The 17732-nt window shown below is 54.3% G+C and overlaps 2 protein-coding genes across 4 annotated transcripts in view; both read left to right on the top strand.

The window, feature by feature from the left end:
• SLF2 (SMC5-SMC6 complex localization factor 2) overlaps positions 1-916 on the top strand; it is a 46597-nt gene extending 45681 nt beyond the window's left edge. Inside the window, exon 21 of the mRNA XM_025880371.2 lies at positions 537-916. The gene's annotated coding sequence lies outside the window, so the exon portion shown is untranslated. The remainder of the gene's footprint in view (positions 1-536) is intronic.
• A 13-nt stretch (positions 917-929) lies between these two features.
• Positions 930-17151, top strand: SEMA4G (semaphorin 4G). 3 transcript variants are annotated; one of them, XM_025880375.2, is made up of 16 exons: positions 930-3734; positions 6659-7138; positions 7236-7384; positions 7617-7679; positions 10423-10521; positions 10669-10762; positions 10914-11027; positions 11223-11392; positions 11469-11638; positions 11938-12082; positions 12218-12440; positions 12822-12937; positions 13073-13236; positions 13407-13468; positions 14852-15911; positions 16046-17151. In XM_025880375.2, exons 2-15 carry the CDS (start codon positions 7015-7017, stop codon positions 15679-15681), a joined length of 2523 nt encoding a protein of 840 aa, XP_025736160.1. In that variant the 5' UTR covers positions 930-3734; positions 6659-7014; the 3' UTR covers positions 15682-15911; positions 16046-17151. The 3 variants fall into 3 exon arrangements, with proteins under 3 accessions (XP_025736160.1, XP_025736161.1, XP_073760403.1); XM_025880376.2 differs by lacking the exon at positions 930-3734 and having other exon boundaries at positions 6788-7138; positions 16050-17151; XM_073904302.1 differs by lacking the exons at positions 930-3734; positions 6659-7138 and having other exon boundaries at positions 7239-7384; positions 10401-10521.
• The last annotated feature ends 581 nt before the right edge of the window (positions 17152-17732 follow it).

Genomic DNA, 17732 nt, shown 5'->3' with positions numbered 1-17732 from the left:
GTGTCTATCTCAGAGCTTATAAGGATCAAGTGAGCTAATGCATGAAAAGTACTTAGCAAGGTGCCTGGCATATATGCTAGGTATTATTATTTAGCTCTAATTTGAAGCTCTTCTCAGATGACAGTTAAAATTGAACTTAAGGAAGGGCATCTGGCTGGCTTGGTCAGTGGAGCATGCTACTCGTGAGTTTGAGCCCCATGTTGGATGCAGAGATTACTTAAAAAAAAAGTTGAATGTAAGGCACTTGGGGGTTCACTGACATCTAAGCAAACCATACCTTAAAATGGTAGTGTGGGTGTGCTCTATTCCTTCTGACAGGCAGCTCCAGAGGCTTCTCTGTCAGCTCTGTCTCTCGTGGTAAAAAAAAATATATATATGTATATATATATATACACATATATATGTATCTGTATATATAAGTTTGTGGCTTTTTTAGGACTCAGCATGCTAAAGCTGAGAAGGGGTGGTGGGTGGTGATTTTCCATCATTTGTCGACATGTCCTGACACTCCCTTTTCCTTGCTAACCGTTCACCAGGCTGGAGTCAAGAGAGGGCAAACCAGAAGGCCCAGCTTTGGGTCTGACTCCAAGACGACTGGCTGGGAGGAAAACTTAACAGGCAAAACAGGCTTCTGAGGCACAGTGGAACAGTGAGACTACAGCATTGGTGCCCTGGTGACAGTCCCTACTGAAGAAGCACCTCAGCTATATATTTGGCCCAAATAAAGATCACGCCACCTAAAGGGAGAGTGCTGGGCAAACCAGAGGTGGAGATGGCAAAGCAGGAACAGAAATGCTGCCACAGTGAACAGGAAGCAGGACAACTTGACTAGGCCAGAGTTCTTTGCCTCAGGGAACCTCTGCTCAAGTTTCAGGAGTTCATACCTACCCCCTTCACCTAGGATCCCTGCTATACAGTGAGTAACTGCTCTGTGCGAAGCCTGGAACCAAACACTGGTGTGTAGGTGGCTGAGAACAACAGCCATTTTCTTACAGCGGAGTTGGGGAGAATAGCCTAGCAAAAACAAAACTACGTTTTATGTTCTGTGCTTGTAAAGTACACCAGAAGGTTTTCAAATGGGATCGTCTCCCAGCCGCCCTGTGTAGCAGCCAGGATAGTGACATTAAGGATGAGTAACAACCTGCTCAAAGAATGCCCTCCCTGTATCCCAGGACACAAACTCATGGCTAGGTTAGGATTCATTTCTTCCTTTGATTTGGAGTCTCTTCCACTGTCAGTATTCCCCTCATTCATATTTTATGAGCTTGATTTGCAGAGAAGAGCATTGTCAGAGGGTCTTCCTAGAGAAAGTTCCATTAATTACTGTCCCATCTGATCATTAGGTTCTCAAGTGGAAGGACAGCAGAAAGAAATGGATTGTGATGTAAATCTATATTATCGGAGATACTTAGGTAACTGCTCAGCTACAGTTATGCAAGTGCCATACTGGAACTCTGCATTGTAATTTACACATTTTGTTCATGTGAAACGTGTGAGGTTATAAGTTGGCTGTCAGGGCACCTTTGAGGAGGAAGGCTTGCCTCACAGAGTGTAGGCGCGAGTGTGATGCTAAACCTGCCTCCAGATCGCTACAGCTGCACAGGTACCTGAAGTCGGCACTGTGAGTTGTGTGAGAACCTGAGGAGCTGTATCCCTTAGCCCACTGGGCCCCTGCAGGCTAATCTCTCTCCTGTCTGGTACTGTGGAGCTAGCAGTCTTCCTGCCCTCCCTCCACTGTCACCGCCACCCCCAACCCACTTTCCCACAGGACTGCAGATTTATTTTTCTTAGCCATGTCTTTCCTGGGCTTCCCAGCTTGGACTTCCTTCATCTATTGGGATTTTCTTCTGTGGTGTCTCCCAACTATTTGCTGACTTCTCCCTTCTGTTTCCCACTAGGAACCCTCCCATCTCATCACATTAAACTCACTTTTCTCTTTCACACCCCTTCCTTTCTGCCTACTCCCCCAATACACATCTGTGCACAAAACTGCACATTTATGCCTTTGATAATTCCCCTTCAGGTTTACCCTGTTTCCCTCTTCTCAGGCTTTTCCAGTACTGATTATCTGTAAACACAAGAATGAATTTCAAGGCCAGTTACTTAACCTCTTAAAGCCTGTTTTCTCATCTATAAAATGGCACTGTTAATCCCTCAGGGTAGAATGAGGGTACAGTTTTTAAAATGAAGCTGGGTAGTCTTTGTAAGAGTGTGTGTACACTTCAACACAAGCATTTCTCCCCAGCTACCTCCCCCTTCACATACACACATCCTATTTACAGAGTGCTGGGGGAGGTGGGAGTGTAGCGTGGGCCCTGCTGTCTAGCAATCTGCAGTCACACACATCAGCCCAAGCTATGAGATTGTATATGATGAAGTGCCAAACGGAGCTTTGGGTAATTCAGGAAAGAGAGATGACATGTCTTTCCCAGGGTCCTTTTAGTTAAATAATGACAGAGCCATTTGAATCTTGTGCACCCTCCTTCAGGCCAATGTGCATCTGCCTCTTCTCCTACCCCCTGCCTCTCCAGAACTCAGACTCTCAGGCACATGCAAGAGTCTGTTACCTATGTCCCTGTAGCCTTCAGCATTTTAGTCCTGCTCTTCGGCCCATTACAATAATGTCATGGATGAGGGAGGGGGAGGATCAGGCCAGGTCACAGCTAGAGCCCCGGTTTGATTCAAACCCTAGAGGGGTCTTTAACAGGCCATGAGGCAAAGGTATAGCCCGAGTTGCCAGGAAACTGCAGCACCAAAGGTTGCATGGGAGGACCATCCTGGACCCCTGGTTGGGAAGTTGATTCTGAGGGGGGCTTCCTAGATTGCTTCTAGGTGAGGTGACTGAGCCTAGGAGGGACAGGATATCTGATTGCCGATGAGGAGAGTTAACTGGAAGACCTGGAGTAAGAATGATGTTCATGAGCTGGAAGGGAAGGCAGTTATCTGAGTGACCCAGTCCCTGAGGAGGTAAATCCCAGTTACCATAAGGTTTGGTTGAGTGGACAAGGGCAAACCCTTGTGGCTTATTTATCCAGAAAAACCGCATTGTCTTTGTGAACTTCTGCTCAGGCCGTTACTTCATCCCACCAAGCCCGACCCACTCAGACTTCAAGCTGAAGGACCAAGCAGCTGGAGGCTCTTGAGCTGGGAATCCAGGCCCTGTTCTGTGTTCAGAGCTGCCCCAACGCTCGGCCTCCACCTACTGTGGCCCACTGCACCCTAGGCAGAGAGCAGAAGAGAGTGGCAGGCGCGCAAAAAGTGAGGTCCAGATTAGAAGACAGGTTAGAGGGCCCTCGGAAAGTTAAGCCCCCAGAGAACAGTTTTGTCAGTCCCCAACAGTAAAGTCGGAGGGGTCCTAGGGCTAGAGGGGAGAGAAGGTGGGTTTTAAGCCTGTCGAGGGCGCACGGCGTGATGAGGCCACCACCAGGGGGCGATACGGAGGCCACGGCCCTGGGGGCGGAGGACGCCAGAAGCCCGGAGGCCGTGGGAGTCTGGCCTCAAACCTTCTCTATTGTGTAGGGTGGGGGGCATAAAAGAAGAGAGCGGCGCCCTTCCCTGCACGCCACCCAGTCGGCCCCGCCTCCCTGGTCCCGCCTTCCAGCCCCCGCCCCACCCCCGGCTCCGCCTCCACCCCCGCCCCGCCTCCGGCCGCGGCCCCTTCCTCCCGCAGCTGGTGCTGTGGGGCCGCGGAGCAGCGCGTCGCCGTCTCTATGGCCAGGGATCGGAGCGCGAAGGTGAGAGAGGCAGGGAGTGCGGGCGGCGGCGGGGCCTGGGCCGGGGGGCGGAGGCCAGGCCAGGCCTTCCCCACGTCCATTCCACCCTCCACGCTGGGCCAGGCCTTTCTCAGAGCCGAGTCTCCGGGTCCCGCATAAAGGCTCTGGGGGCGGGGAGGGGGGGCGCGGGCCAGGCCTCGGGCCGTACTGGGCGCAGACCCGCCACCGCGGAGTCGGGGACCGGCGCGGGGCGGGGACCCGCGTGGCGAACAGTGTTCCCTGGGATCTGGGTCACGTCTCCTGGCGTCCGGCGGGATCGAAGGAGAGCTTGTCCTCGAGCTGCAGCAGTAGAGACTGAGATTAGATCTGAGGAGAGGGAAGACGCGCGGACCGTCCAGGATGGTGGAAGAGAGGGTAGCGGGGGAGGGGCTCTCAGGCCAGAAAGACGGCCATCCTACTGGGCAGAGGGGGATGCCGCCTACACTAAGCAGGTGGACATCTGGGATGAAGGTCGAGAGCCTGCTGATCCAACATCGATCCTGTTTTGGGGGGAGGGGGTGTCTCCCCTCCTCAGTTTCTTCAGCCCTAGGATCTAATAGTCGGAAGGTGACCAGAGTTCAGGGGGCTGGCCCTGGGTAGGAACCCAAACTGTGGAACTGGGGGTGGAGTGTGGGGTGTGGACTGGAGACCTTGAAGCCTTGTGGCCACTGGGGGAGGGAGGGCAGCAGCTCCGCCCCCCCGTTTAGCCCCGCCCTCCCTCCCAACAGGTTAAATGGGGGTTGAGAGCCCCTGTCCAACTCCCACATCTAGAACAGCAGTATATACATCGGAGTAGACCAGCGCTAAGTTACACGTCCCATTCCATCCTTCCTTTGCTAAAGCTAGGGCTCCTTTCACCTGGGTTCGGTACCCCCTCCGTCCTTTGCAGAGAGGCCCATCCCATCCGAGCATCTGAGGTCAGATGCCTCCCCACATCACTACACACACACTTAGAATCTGGCCTTAAAATTGGGACTTTCGGGAAGGGAGGGAGGGTCTGCTCTGCACCTCAGTGGATACTGGCAGCCTCCAAGCCTGCAGTGAGAACTGGACCCCTGTTTGTACATACGCTTGTCTCTGCATACATGTAATTGTGTGTTTGAGTACTGTGTGAACACACATTTACTTGACCCTTCTATGAACATGAACATGACTGACCTACTGTATTGGGTTTGTGTGCATGTCCCTACACATATGTGTGTATGTGCTGGACCTTTCTGTGAATAGGTGTACAATCCTTCATATGCACATGTGTAGGTTTATAACCTTCCTTGTCAATCTCTGAGGCTGTGTAACCTGCTGAATGAATGGATATGAATATGTGAATACAACCTGATTTGTCAGTGTGTATGAACACATCTGGCAGGCCCTTTATATGAACATATACATGCACAAACCTCCCTGTGAATGTATGTTTGCATGACTCTCCTGTGAGTACATGTGCTCACAGTCCTTCTGTGAACATGTGTGTATGTGAACCTATTGCATGCACATCACCCCTCTCTGGATTATGTGTGACTTTTGCCATGAACCACACTCTGAGTGGTTCCTCTGACCTGGGGTGTGTTCCTCTTGCCCAATCCTAGGGACTGATACCTCATAGCCATAGGGCTCCCCCCACTTCTGCACTAAGCAAATAGGAGGCCCCAAAGGTAAACAGGTGTGCCTCCACAATGAGAGGCGGGGCATGGGCAGTTTGCCTGGGACTTCCTGCTGCCCAGCCCCCACACGAGGGGTGGATGCCCTTTCTGTGGTCCAAGGACCCTCTTCTCTCCACTCATACTACATTCTCCCCTTCGGGGCTCTGACCACTACAGTGCTGACCTTTACCTCATAAATAAATGCTCCAAATTTCTGTTCTCCCTCTGGCCAGTTCCTGGTCCTTCCCTTCTCTTCAAGGCCACATAGTTAATATTTGACCTGGAAAAGAGGGGAGAGGCCAGTGGCCCCTGTGGCCCGGTCTGTGGGTGTCTGATGAGATTGGGTGGGTCAGGCTTCCTTCATACCCAGCCCAGTCAAGGAAGCTTTCAAGAGCCACCTCAGAGATCAGGCCTATTACAGGGGTCACAGAAGGCCTGCCACCTACTTCCACCCCATCCGCAACTGGTTGGCTTGAGTGTCCCGGTGTGGGAATAGTCTCCAAGATGTGCCAGGGGAGGTGGCCAAGAACTCAGGGATCTCATCATTCACCTTTTCCACGTTGCTTATGTCTCAACTGGTCTTGCACACTAGAGCCTCTGGCACAGACTTTACACCTGTGCAACCAGGGGGGCCCAGATGCCAACCCCCCCATGTCTATGAGTGACTGTTTGCAGGTAGGGGCATGTGTGGATGCCTAGGCCAGAGGGTGCAGTACAGACTCGCATGGGCAGAGTAGAGATGTGCACCCCCTCGGAGAGGAATGCTGAGGAGGAGAAGTGTCTCATTAAAGAGAAATTCCAGAGGGAGCTCTCAGGCCAGGGAGAAGAAGAAACAAAGGGAAAACAGGATAAAATAAACAAAGGCCCATTAAATGTCTCTGCCCAGCCTTCTTGCATAAGGCACCCCCGCAGGCAGCAGGGGCAGCTGCGGTCCCAAGTTTGGTCTCATTGTTGGTAGGAGAAGGCATTCTCCCTGAAACGGAGCTCTAGTCGAGATGGAGACCTAGCTTAGCTTCTGACTTGGTCAGAGGAGGGCCATTACTTTGCGTTTGGGCTGGGAGGAGTCTAGGGTCTGGTAAGGAGGGCAAATTCTGCCCAGCTTGCATCAGAGCAGAGAGGTAGACAGAATGACAGTGAGCTGATCCTGATGTGGGATTCTGTGGGCCTTCTCCCACCAGTGCCCCCTGAAGTCTGCGGGTAATGCCATCTACCTTCTACCCACACACAGATAAAAGAGCTTTTTTTTTTTCCTGTTTCTTTCTTCAGAAAACAGACCTCAGAGAACCAGGACTAGTCCTTCTGTCGGGGCAGGGTGACCCCATCAGTGACCTACAACCCCTGTATGACCCTACAACTCCCTTCCACCATGGAGTTTGTATCTGATGCAGAAAGGCAGTGTGTGATCCATCCCTCCCTCTGACCTCTAACCTGGGATTCCATGGCCACACAACCCTGTGATTCCATGTCCCCTCGATTCCAGGACCCTCCCTGGCCCCATGACCCCTGACCTTCCAAGTGACCTCTCTGGACCTTGACCCCCGTGACTGTTCTTCCCATCATCCCCTGTGACTCTGGCCCTGGCTCCCCTTGGGGGTCTTACTGGTCTGGGCCTCCCAAGGAAAATGTGGGGGAGGCTCTGGCCCCTCCTCCTGAGCTTCCTCACAGCAACTGCAGTCCCTGGACCCTCACTGCGGAGGCCATCCAGAGAACTAGATGCCACCCCGCGGATGACCATCCCCTATGAAGGTTAGACACCCCTCCCCCAACTTTGAAAGGCAGCGGGAGCCAGGTCTGGGAGTAGAGAGGCAGCCCCAGGGCCGGGCTCACTGCTCCCACTCTCCAGAGCTCTCCAGGACCCGGCACTTCAAGGGTCAAGCCCAGAACTACTCAACACTGCTACTGGAGGAATCCTCCGCAAGACTGCTGGTTGGAGCCCGAGGTGCCCTGTTCTCTCTCAATGCCCGTGACATAGGAGATGGGGCTCACAAAGAGGTTAGCCCCCAGAGCCTGGAGTACCTGGAAGGTCTCCAGCTTTATAGCCCTCTGGTCAGATAGCACTGCCCTTCCCAAGCCAGGTCTCCTTTACCATCCAATAGCACTCCTGACACTTCTGTACCCCAGTTTCCCCTGTTTCCTGCAGTCCTGTCACCTGGTCCCACAGACAATGGTGAAAGACAAGGGAACTGGGGTTAGCAAATCAGCCCATTCCTTTCCCCGTCTCCAGATCCGCTGGGAGGCCTCCCCAGAGATGCAAAGCAGATGTCATCAGAAGGGGAAAAACAACCAGGTATGTGGTCTGCCCTGTCCCCAGCTCCTTTCCTTCTCTTCATTTGGGGATGTCAGGGTTGGTGGGGACACAGATGGAGAGGTATGGATCAGCCAGTCAGTTGCAGCAACCACAACAAACACGTGAGTGTAGATGGAGTGGCAGGCCCTAGGTGCAGCACTTCTAAGCCAAGCATCTGGCGACCTACCGGCTTGGCCCATAGTGGCCTCTTAACCTCTTCTGGGCTCCTGAATAATAATCATGAGAGCAATAAGTAATCTCTAGTAAATGCTGACTTAGCTGTTATCTCTCCTAATTCTAAAATAACCCTATGAAGTAGTTTTGTCCTCCATTTTACAGATGTAAAAAATGAGGTTTGGTCAAGGAATCGCTCAGGTACCCGGTATACCATGGAGGGGTGGTAGTGAATTACTACTCTTTCTGGCTAAAGAACAGGGTGTCTGCAGGGGTCCCAGGTCGGGCTATGGAATAGATGCCTCTGGAGAGCTTTTTAAGAATACACATCCCCAGGGGCGCCCGAGTGGCTCAGTCAGGTTGAGTGTCTGACTCTTGGTTTCAGCTCAGGTCATGATCTCAGGGCCGTGGGATGAAGCCCTGCTTCGGACTCCCCACTCACCCCACTCGGCTCCTCTGGTTCCTGGGGCTCCCGCTCAGCAGGGAGTCTGCTTCCCCTCTCCCTCTCCCTCTGCCCCTCCACCTGCTCATGCTCTCTCCCTCGAAAATAAAACAAATAAAACTTTAAAGAGGCACCTCTAAGAGACTCCATCAAAGATGCCTGCTGGTACAGCCTGCGGCATGGGCAGAAAGGGGGGCTGGTGAGGCAAGTGGAACCCAGGTCACAGAGCACTGTAAGTGCCCAGCTCGGGGGATGGCTTTTACCCTGTGACAACGGACACCCTCACCACTTGGTACTTTATAGACTCTCCAACTTTAGTGTGCACATGAAGCCCCAGGGTATGTTATAAATGCAGATGCTAACTCAGTAAGCCTGGGGAAGGGCCCAAGATTTGGCAGTTCTAACAAGCTTCCAGAGGAAACTGATGCTGCCGGTTCCCAAGCCACACTTGAGGTAGCAAAGCCTTAGGAGAACACTTCCCAAAGCATGTTCTGAGGAACGCTGATTTTCAAAAGAAGGGCTTAATGCTCACATGAGTCTGGGAAGTGCTGTATGCTCAATCCCACAATGCACAGCAACATCTTTAAGGCTCTGAAAAATCCCCTGGAAAGGCAAGTTTTAGCCATGGCTTCCAACTTATTTGACCACAGAGTCAAATAAGTCAAATAAGACTCCCTCACCCCCCTTTTCTTATGTAAACATCTTGGGGAAACACTACTACAGGAATATTAATCCTGCCCCAGGCACCAGAAGGATTAAAATAGAGTGAGTCTGGAGGCAGGAAAGACAATGGGGGTTGGGAGCATCATGGGGGTCGGAGGAGGGAGACCTGAGCAGGCTAGTGGAGAGAAGGGACAGATACACCGAGGGAGGGAATGGGATGAGACAAAGAGGTCTGCGTGGATTCAAACCCTGGGTAACAGGCAGGAGGAAGAATCATTAACAAGGCAAAGAAGTCAAGGTCTCAGCTTACGGCATTTAATGGGCAGAGAAGAGCAGTGTGGCTGGAGGGGGTGAGGAAGGGGCAGAGCCCTATCATGCAGGGGCAGAAGTGGTGCAACCCCATGTTCAGGACTCTGGTGAGCCACCAAAGTTTTTTTTAAATACAGCAGTGACATGATTTGGTTTACATTTTTAAAATACACCTTGGAAAGTGGGTTGCCAGAGGGTGCTGATGGGTAGAATATCTCTGGAAGGAGACTGCAGACAACAGTAACAGCAGTCCCCTTTGAAGGCAACAGGGATAAAAGGAGATGCTCTGTTTACAACATATCCCTTTGTACCTTTTGAATTTTACACTGCATACATGTATTCCTCATTCACTGGCTAAATAGGTAGCTTTTATAGAGTGGCGGAGGCTTGGGAGAACAGTCAGGCAGTCCCTACATTTGTTCAGGGAAGAGGTGACAGTGGTAACGTGGACTAGGGTGGTGGAGGGGAAGGGGAAGTGGACCACATCAGGAGACACTTAACGACAAAGACTCCTGGAGAAGGACTGAATGTGGGGTGAGGGAGTGGGAGGCAGCAAGGCTGACTCCTGGTATCTCGACTGAGTAATAGGATGCACGGATGGAGTGAAGTGGGAAAGACTGGATGAACAGGTTTAGGAGGGAAGATGTGGGTTAGGGAGGACGGAATGAGCTTGGTTTGTGACGAGGTGAGTTTGATGTGAGTTTGATGTGTCCGTGGGCTATCAGATGGAGAGAGGGCCAGAGCCTGGGGATAGATTTGGTAGTGTCACCCCAGAGGGCATGTGGGGGCTCCAGGACGGGGGCACTGCTGAGAAGGAGATGTGAGAGAAGCATCTCAGGGCGGCGGGAGCCCTTGGGGGCCCCAGAACTGGGGATGCAGGGGCCTGCGGGAAATGCAGGAGAAGCTGGCTAAGTGTGTCAGGTAATCCTGACAGTGAGAGAGAAGCAAGAAGAGGGCTCATGCCACTGGGAAGCCAAAGGACAGTGAGTGCCGGGGAGTAGTCTGTGTCCCGGACGGTGAGCAGGCCCACTGGGATTTCAGAAAGAACCATGACCTGTGGTGGGGGCAAGAGCTGGACGACAAAGCTGGATTGATTAATGGAAAAGGCCTCTAAGCAGGCTGGGGGCTCACAGCCCTCCCCCACCCACCCCACAGACGGAGTGCTTCAACCACGTGCGATTCTTTCAGCGGCTCAATGCCACCCACTTCTACGCATGTGGGACTCATGCCTTCCAGCCCCTCTGTGCAGCCATTGTGAGTATGCCTGCCCCAGCCCTGATTGCTGGTCCCAGGCCCCTGGCCCCTGGTCTGTGGCCCTCCGTGGCCCCAGACTGGTCTGACCTTGGGCCACACCCCTGCCTGTCCTGGAGACCACTGACTTCTGGCCCCATATTCCCCCAGGATGCTGAGGCCTTCACCTTGCCAACAAGCTTTGAAGAGGGGAAGGAGAAGTGTCCTTACGACCCAGCCCGTGGCTTCACAGGCCTCATCATTGGTGAACATGCTGTCTCCTCCCCACCCCGGCCCCTCACCCACCAGCATGCTATTTGTGGGACATGGATCCCGTTGCCAGGACTTGCCACCCGTGTATGTTATGCGCCTTGTTGTATGTGACATGTCTCACACTTGGCATGTCTCTGCTCCAGATGGAGGCCTCTACACAGCCACACGGTATGAATTCCGGAGCATCCCTGACATCCGCCGGAGCCGCCACCCGCACGCCCTGAGGACTGAGGAGGCACCGATGCACTGGCTCAATGGTCAGGAGATTGAGGCACAGGATGCTGGGGGAGGGGGGCAGGGGACTATTTATTTTTACTCCCTTGGGCAGTTGACCGTCCCCTCCCTAAATTCCCAGGTGAACCTGTCTATTCCTTTGTGGTGCTGACTGAGGGGTAGTGGTGGAGGGGATCCCCAGCCTGTCTCAGAGGCCACTTGAACTGTCCAACCCACAGATGCTGAGTTTGTCTTCTCTGTCCTGGTGCGAGAGAGCGAGGCCAGCACAGTGGGTGATGACGACAAGGTTTACTACTTCTTCACAGAGCGTGCCACTGACGAGGTCCCCAACAGCTTTGCTCAGAGCCGCAACAGCCACCGTGTGGCCCGTGTGGCCCGTGTGTGCAAGGTGAGTAGGACCAAGTCCAGGGCAAGAGTGTAGAAGCTGAACCTTTGACCCTGACCCCGTGCCCCTGCCTCCCCAGGGAGACCTGGGAGGAAAGAAGATCTTGCAGAAGAAGTGGACCTCCTTCCTAAAGGCGCGTCTCATTTGCCACATACCCCAGTATGAGACGCTACGTGCTGTCTGCAGCCTGGACGCTGACACCTCAGCCCGCACGCACTTTTATGCGGCCTTCACGCTGACCACACAGTGGTCAGTGCAGGGACAGTGGGGAGAGGGAGAGGAGGAACTGGGGACAGCATGGGGGCTGAGCAGAGGTCAGTGAGGATACGATAGGATCCCTCGTGGGGAGGCTGGCTGCAGAGAGAGACTTTCAGGTACACCCAGTTAGCCTGGGGCCAGAGGCCACAGTGGCCTACTGACCTTTGGAGAGGTCCTGAGGCCTAGAGCTGGGGTCGGCCAGGGTAACAGCAGGCTCCAGGCTGGGCAGGTGGCAGGGGGGCAGGTTCCACTCAGTGTGGCTCAGCCCCTTCCCCTATGTCCCTTCCTAGGAAGACCCTAGAGGCCTCAGCCATCTGCCGCTATGACCTGGCCGAGGTGCAGGCTGTCTTCGCAGGTCCCTACATGGAATACCAGGATGGTGCCCGGCGCTGGGGCCGCTATGAGGGCGGGGTGCCGGAGCCCCGGCCTGGCTCAGTGAGTGCCCAAGCCTAGGGTCGGCGCTGGGTGGACAGAACCCCTGGGAGGGGCAGAAGGATCTAGCCTTGGGGGTGGCGGGGGACAGGCAGGCAGTAGATTCCTGAGGTTCACCACCTCCGTCCCCCACCCCAGTGCATCACAGATTCATTGCGCACCCGAGGCTACAACTCATCCCAGGATTTGCCATCCCTGGTCCTGGACTTTGTGAAGTTGCACCCACTGATGGCCCGGCCCGTGCTGCCCACACGCGGACGGCCCCTGCTGCTTAAGCGCAATGTGCGCTATACACACCTCACAGGGACGCCTGTCACCACGCCTGCCGGGCCCACCTATGACCTGCTCTTTCTAGGCACAGGTACTTCTGACCCCTGGTCTGAGCCCTTTGGTAACTGAGTCCTTGATCCCCGTTGACCGCTAATCCCCTGGATGACTTTTGATCACAAAACCCTGGTGGCCATTGATGTTGATTCTTCATTGAACACTCACTACTGGTCCCCGATGACCACTGGCTCTGGGTAACTGCTGACTCCTGTCACCAAACACAGTGATATTTGACCCTGATCACTAATCATTTCTGCCATGACTAGCCCAGAGTTCCCAGTGTCCTGAGGAACTGCTACCGGCTGAATCCTTGTCCCTGATCTCATGACTCCCGAGCTGCTCCCCTTAGGCTATTGCAGGGGACCAAAACCAGATTCCACTGTTGGGTTCTGACCCTCTGCCCACTCCGTACCAGTCGATGGCTGGATCCACAAGGCCGTGGTGCTGGGCTCTGGGATGCACATTATCGAAGAGACGCAAGTGTTCAAGGAGCCCCAGTCTGTGGAAAATCTGGTCATCTCTCCAATGCAGGTAGCCTCTGACTCATGACCCTCAATATGGCTTTGCCAGAATAGGGGGAGGGAGTGGGTGGCTGGGCAGTGGCCGTGTGTGTCTGTAGGTGGGAGTTGGGGGTGTTGCCAACCAGCTTTGCTCTCTGACTCCCAGCATAGCCTCTATGTGGGGGCCCCTAGTGGAGTCATCCAGCTACCACTGTCTAGCTGCTCCCGCTACCGCTCCTGCTATGACTGCATCCTGGCCCGGGACCCCTACTGTGGCTGGGACCCCAGCACGCATGCCTGCACCATATTCAGCGGGTCCCAGGGGAGCAGGTGAGAGGTGGTGGGGGGCGTGGTGAGGGTCCCATGTGAGCAGGGAATCAGGGCCTGAGGGGAGGAGGAAGGCCTGCCAGCTGTGGGGGACGTGGGGGCAGTTGGCGGCAGCCTCGTGGATGCTGCTGCTGGGGAAAACTAAAGCTCAGTTCCCCTGTTCTTGAATCCAGGACGGCCCTGATACAGGACATGGAGAGAGGCAACCGAGGCTGTGAAGGCAACAGGGACACAGGTAAGTGACCTTCACAGGCTGCACAGCCTGTCCTCTCTACATCGATTGTCATTTACCTGTGCATGTGTGTCTCCGAACGGCCGCGTCTGTGGGCTTTCATCCAGGACATCCCAGCAGAGTTTGGCAGAGTAAGCGCTTCACAGACGGTTGTTGCCCAAAGAACCATAAATGAGGAGACAGGCTCAAGATGGGAAGTCTTTGTCGCTTCTGGAGCTTAGAGCCAAGTTGGGTGGGGGGGGGCAGACAATTAAATGATCACCCAAATAATTATTTCATTGGTTTTTGTTACAAAAGGAATACTAACAACTATGACAAGGGTTTGAAGGATAATGGGTACTTCCCTGAGGAAAATCAGTTGACTGAGCTGATGCCTGAAGAGCAGAAGTTAATCGCCACAGTGAACATGTACTGAGTACTTGTGACATGTGTTGACTGAACACTTACACACACGGTCTCACTTACTCTCCCAGCATCCCTGGGGGACAGGTGCCACGATCCCCATCCCCATGAGGGGCAATCTCTCTGAGGTCCAGGGAGAATAAGTAAACCACCCAAAATTAATAGGCTATTAAGTGGCAGGGTCAGAATTCAAACCTGACCCCGGGCGGCCTGACTCGAGTTTGTGCTTTTCATCACTGCTGTGCTCTTTCCTCCAAGTGAACCAGTGGAGGGCGTGGGGGGGGGGCGGGGGGCAGCACCCGAGCAGAAGGAACAGCAGGCAGATGAGCTTGGTGTGTTTGAGGAGGGGCTGGAGAAGTGGGCAAGGACCACGTTGAAGGAGGGGAGCGGCGTAATCAGTATGGTGTTTTTAAAAGGATACCCCCACTGCTGCATGGAGAATGGATTAGATGGGGGCCAGAGTGGGCCGGCTTCCCCAGTTGGGGAAGGAGAGAAGTGAACAGGTCTGAGATGGATTCTGGAAGCAGAATCTTGGTGAGGGTTAGATACAATGGTGAGGGGGAGAGAGAGGCAGGGGAGACTCCCAGGTTTCTTTCTAACTTAAACAGCTGAGTAGCTAGTGGTGCCATTCACTGTGATGACAATTCAAGGAAAAGACCTGATATAGTTTGGGAGGGAGGCTTTGGCCTTAGTTCCTGTGCCGTTATGTCCAAGAGGCCTCACACGGAGATGCCCTGCAGGTGGAAGATGTTAGAGTCTGATAGTCAGGAGAGAACCCTGGGCTGGAGGTCAAGATTACAAATCACCAGGAATTGAAACTGGGAAGGGCCAGTGCGAACCTTACATGGGAGCATGAGCACAGGAGACCTTGGTCAGTTGTCACCGTGCTAGGGATGCTAACAGTGAACCATCTGGCCTGCCATCTCTAATGCCCTCCCTGAGATAGACAAGCATTGACCACTCCTGTTTCTCACCCCCCTCCAGGGCCACCACCACCACTGAAAACCCGCTCTGTGCTCCGAGGGGATGATGTCCTCCTGCCCTGTGACCAGCCATCCAACCTGGCCCGGGCCTTGTGGTTGCTCAATGGGAGCATGGGCCTGAGTGATGGGCAGCATGGCTACCGCGTGGGCGTGGATGGGCTGCTGGTGACAGACATACAGCCTGAGCACAGTGGCAACTATGGCTGCTATGCTGAGGAGAATGGCCTCCGCACCCTGCTGGCCTCCTACAGCCTCACAGTCCGGCCAGCCACTCCTGCCCCAGCTCCACAAGCCCCTGCCATGCCTGGGGCACAGCTGGCCCCTGACGTGAGGCTGCTCTATGTGCTAGCCATCGCTACACTTGGCGGCCTCTGCCTCATCCTAGCTTCCTCCCTCCTCTATGTGGCCTGTCTTCAGGGAGGCAGACGAGGGCATCGAAGGAAATACTCTCTGGGTCGGGCTGGCCGGGCAGGGGGCTCTGCTGTGCAGTTGCAGACTGTTTCAGGCCAGTGTCCTGGAGAGGAAGATGAGGGTGATGATGGGGAGGGGCCTGGGGGACTGGAAGGTGGCTGCCTCCAGATCATCCCTGGGGAGGCAGCCCCAGCCCCACCGCCTCCACCACCCCCACCCCCACCGGCTGAGCTGACCAATGGGCTGGTGGCTCTGCCCAGCCGGCTGCGCAGGATGAATGGCAACAGCTACGTGCTCCTGAGACAGAGCAACAATGGAGCACCAGCAGGGCCCTGCTCATTTGCCGAGGAGCTCAGCCGCATCCTGGAGAAGAGGAAACACACGCAGCTCGTAGAGCACCTGGATGAGAGCTCTGTCTGAGCGCAGCCTCCTAGGACAAATGCTCTTCCAAGCCAGCCTGTCTGCCCCAGGCTGGGCTGCTGCTTCCCCAACACAGCCACTCTACCTTCAGTCCCCCCTCAACTCCAGGCCCTTCTCCCAACTTTTTGATGTCCCAGTAGGGCTGGCAGAGTCAGGCCCAGCCAAAGCCCCCTCCTCAGTCTCCACAGACCCATCTGTGAGCAGCCCAGGCCAACCGGTGCTCCTCAGAGGTGGGTACTCCCTCAGGACCTGGTGTTCTGTAGACCCAGTCCCAATTCCTATTCCCTTAACCCAAGCACTTGGGAGGAGAGGATGCCATCCTCCTGCCCCATTTGTCTGCTCAGACCCTTCCTCTTTCTCCCAGGCAGGGCTCTGCAGGTCCAGATGACCTCAATGTCACCACCCTCTGCATGGCCCTATGTGCTGGACGGTCCTGAAACCAGACGAGACCTCTGCCAGCCACCAGAGCCACCTGAGCCCTGCGTACATTCACACATGCACATGGATGAATGTCTGTCAGCTGGGCTGCAGGGCCCCCACCCCCATCTCCCGGTGCATTCTTGTGTTTCATTTCTCCTGGACTTTGGGTACCCTTCCAATTGCCACATCCCATCCTATCTAGTCCTCTCCCCTAGTTCCAGCCCCATGTGGTGACCTCTTTGGCAAGAGCTTGGGAACAGGCCAGCCTGGGGAGGTAAGACTGTGAGACTGTGTCATTCCCCTCTTCTTCCTTAATGTGCAGCCCTCGTGAGTCAGCCCCCCCACCCCCTTGGTCACTCTCAAGAGTGACAGAGAGAGCCCCAGGCATGTCCCTTCACGCACATGTGCTTACATTTCCACATGCATTTCTGAGCCTCCCTTTGCTGCCTCGGACCTGTGTCTGTTGGGTTTGGTCCATGGACGTTTCAGAGGGAGAGCCCTCTCCTGTCCAGCTGTCCTCTCAGACATTTCCCTAGGATGGGTGACCAACACTGCAATGAGCCAGCCTCCCTTTTGGGGACCAAGCATTTGCTACCCCTAGACCAGAGCAGGGGGAGGAGATCTGATGTCTCACCTGGCACATGAAGCCCGTTCTTGGAACTATGCAAAGGGCAGAGGCTGGGAGTTTGGATGCTTGGCTCCCATCCCTGTCCTACCTCACCGGGGCACTTTCAGGGTCCAGGGGCCTCTAAAGTCTCCAGGCCCATATGGGACAATCAAATCCTGACTGAGCTCCCCTGTTCCCCTTGGGTGAGGATGACTGTTATTTTTGTAGCTGAGAACGTGGAATCCCCACGGATTTTTACTGCCCTTCACCCAATCTCTCCCACCTCCACCCCACAATGAATGTATTTATTGTGAGAACGGCTATACTTATTTAGGAATGCCCCCACTCACCACCCAGGTGGGCAGAACAGGCATGTGACAGAGTGGGGAGCCTGGGCTCAGCTCCTCCCCCTCCTGTTGGTTAATAAATACCCTCTCTCCCCACAGCTATGTGTGTTCCGCTTGATCTAAATTGGCCTTCCCTGATCACCAGGGGGCAGGCTTCTGAGCCTATGGAAACAGTGCTGCAGGGTTGGCTCTGCTCCCCATAAAACCATTTGCAGAGAAAACTGGGATCCTCAGCTTCCATCTGGCTGCCCTGGGCAGGTACACAGGCCTTTATAAGGCTCTCACCACTCACTGAGCATGGTGATAAGGGCATGACAAACAAAATTACAACTGTTCAAGAATTCATACAAAGGTTTCTAGGTTTTTACCTCCTGACTCTCTTCCTCACCATTCCTCCCCCTTGTTTCAGCTGAGCCTAGAAGATGCTCCCTGTTTATCATTTCTCTTGTTCGTCCACAAGAAGCTTTTCAGTACCTCCCCTCCCCCAACAAAGGACAACATGAATTCCTTTCTGCAGAGGAGCCTGTCTTAGGGAATAGTTAGGACAAAGGCAAGCTTGTTACCACAGATCTAACCTGAGAATCACTCTCCAAGGGTCAGGACTAGATTAATCACGTGGCCTTTGATACTAACCATCCTGAAGGGTTATATGTTCCGCTTCTGGTTTTGGGATAAGG

The sequence above is a fragment of the Callorhinus ursinus genome, unplaced genomic scaffold (genome assembly GCF_003265705.2).
Source record: "Callorhinus ursinus isolate GAN/ISIS: 27379988/994484 unplaced genomic scaffold, GSC_fseal_2.0 scaffold20, whole genome shotgun sequence".
Lineage (NCBI taxonomy): Eukaryota > Metazoa > Chordata > Mammalia > Carnivora > Otariidae > Callorhinus > Callorhinus ursinus.
Note: the sequence above shows the minus strand (reverse complement) of the source record. Positions and strands in the feature narration are given on the sequence as shown.

What these genes read in the sequence shown, in the direction of transcription:
- SEMA4G (XM_025880375.2), top strand. Translation starts at nt 7,015, where the DNA reads ATGTGGGGGAGGCTCTGGCCCCTCCTCCTGAGCTTCCTCACAGCAACT. An exon ending in CTTCACAGGCCTCATCATTG is followed by an intron (nt 10,763 to 10,913) that starts GTGAACATGCTG and finishes TCTCTGCTCCAG; the next exon opens with ATGGAGGCCTCTACACAGCC. An exon ending in TTCACGCTGACCACACAGTG is followed by an intron (nt 11,639 to 11,937) that starts GTCAGTGCAGGG and finishes GTCCCTTCCTAG; the next exon opens with GAAGACCCTAGAGGCCTCAG.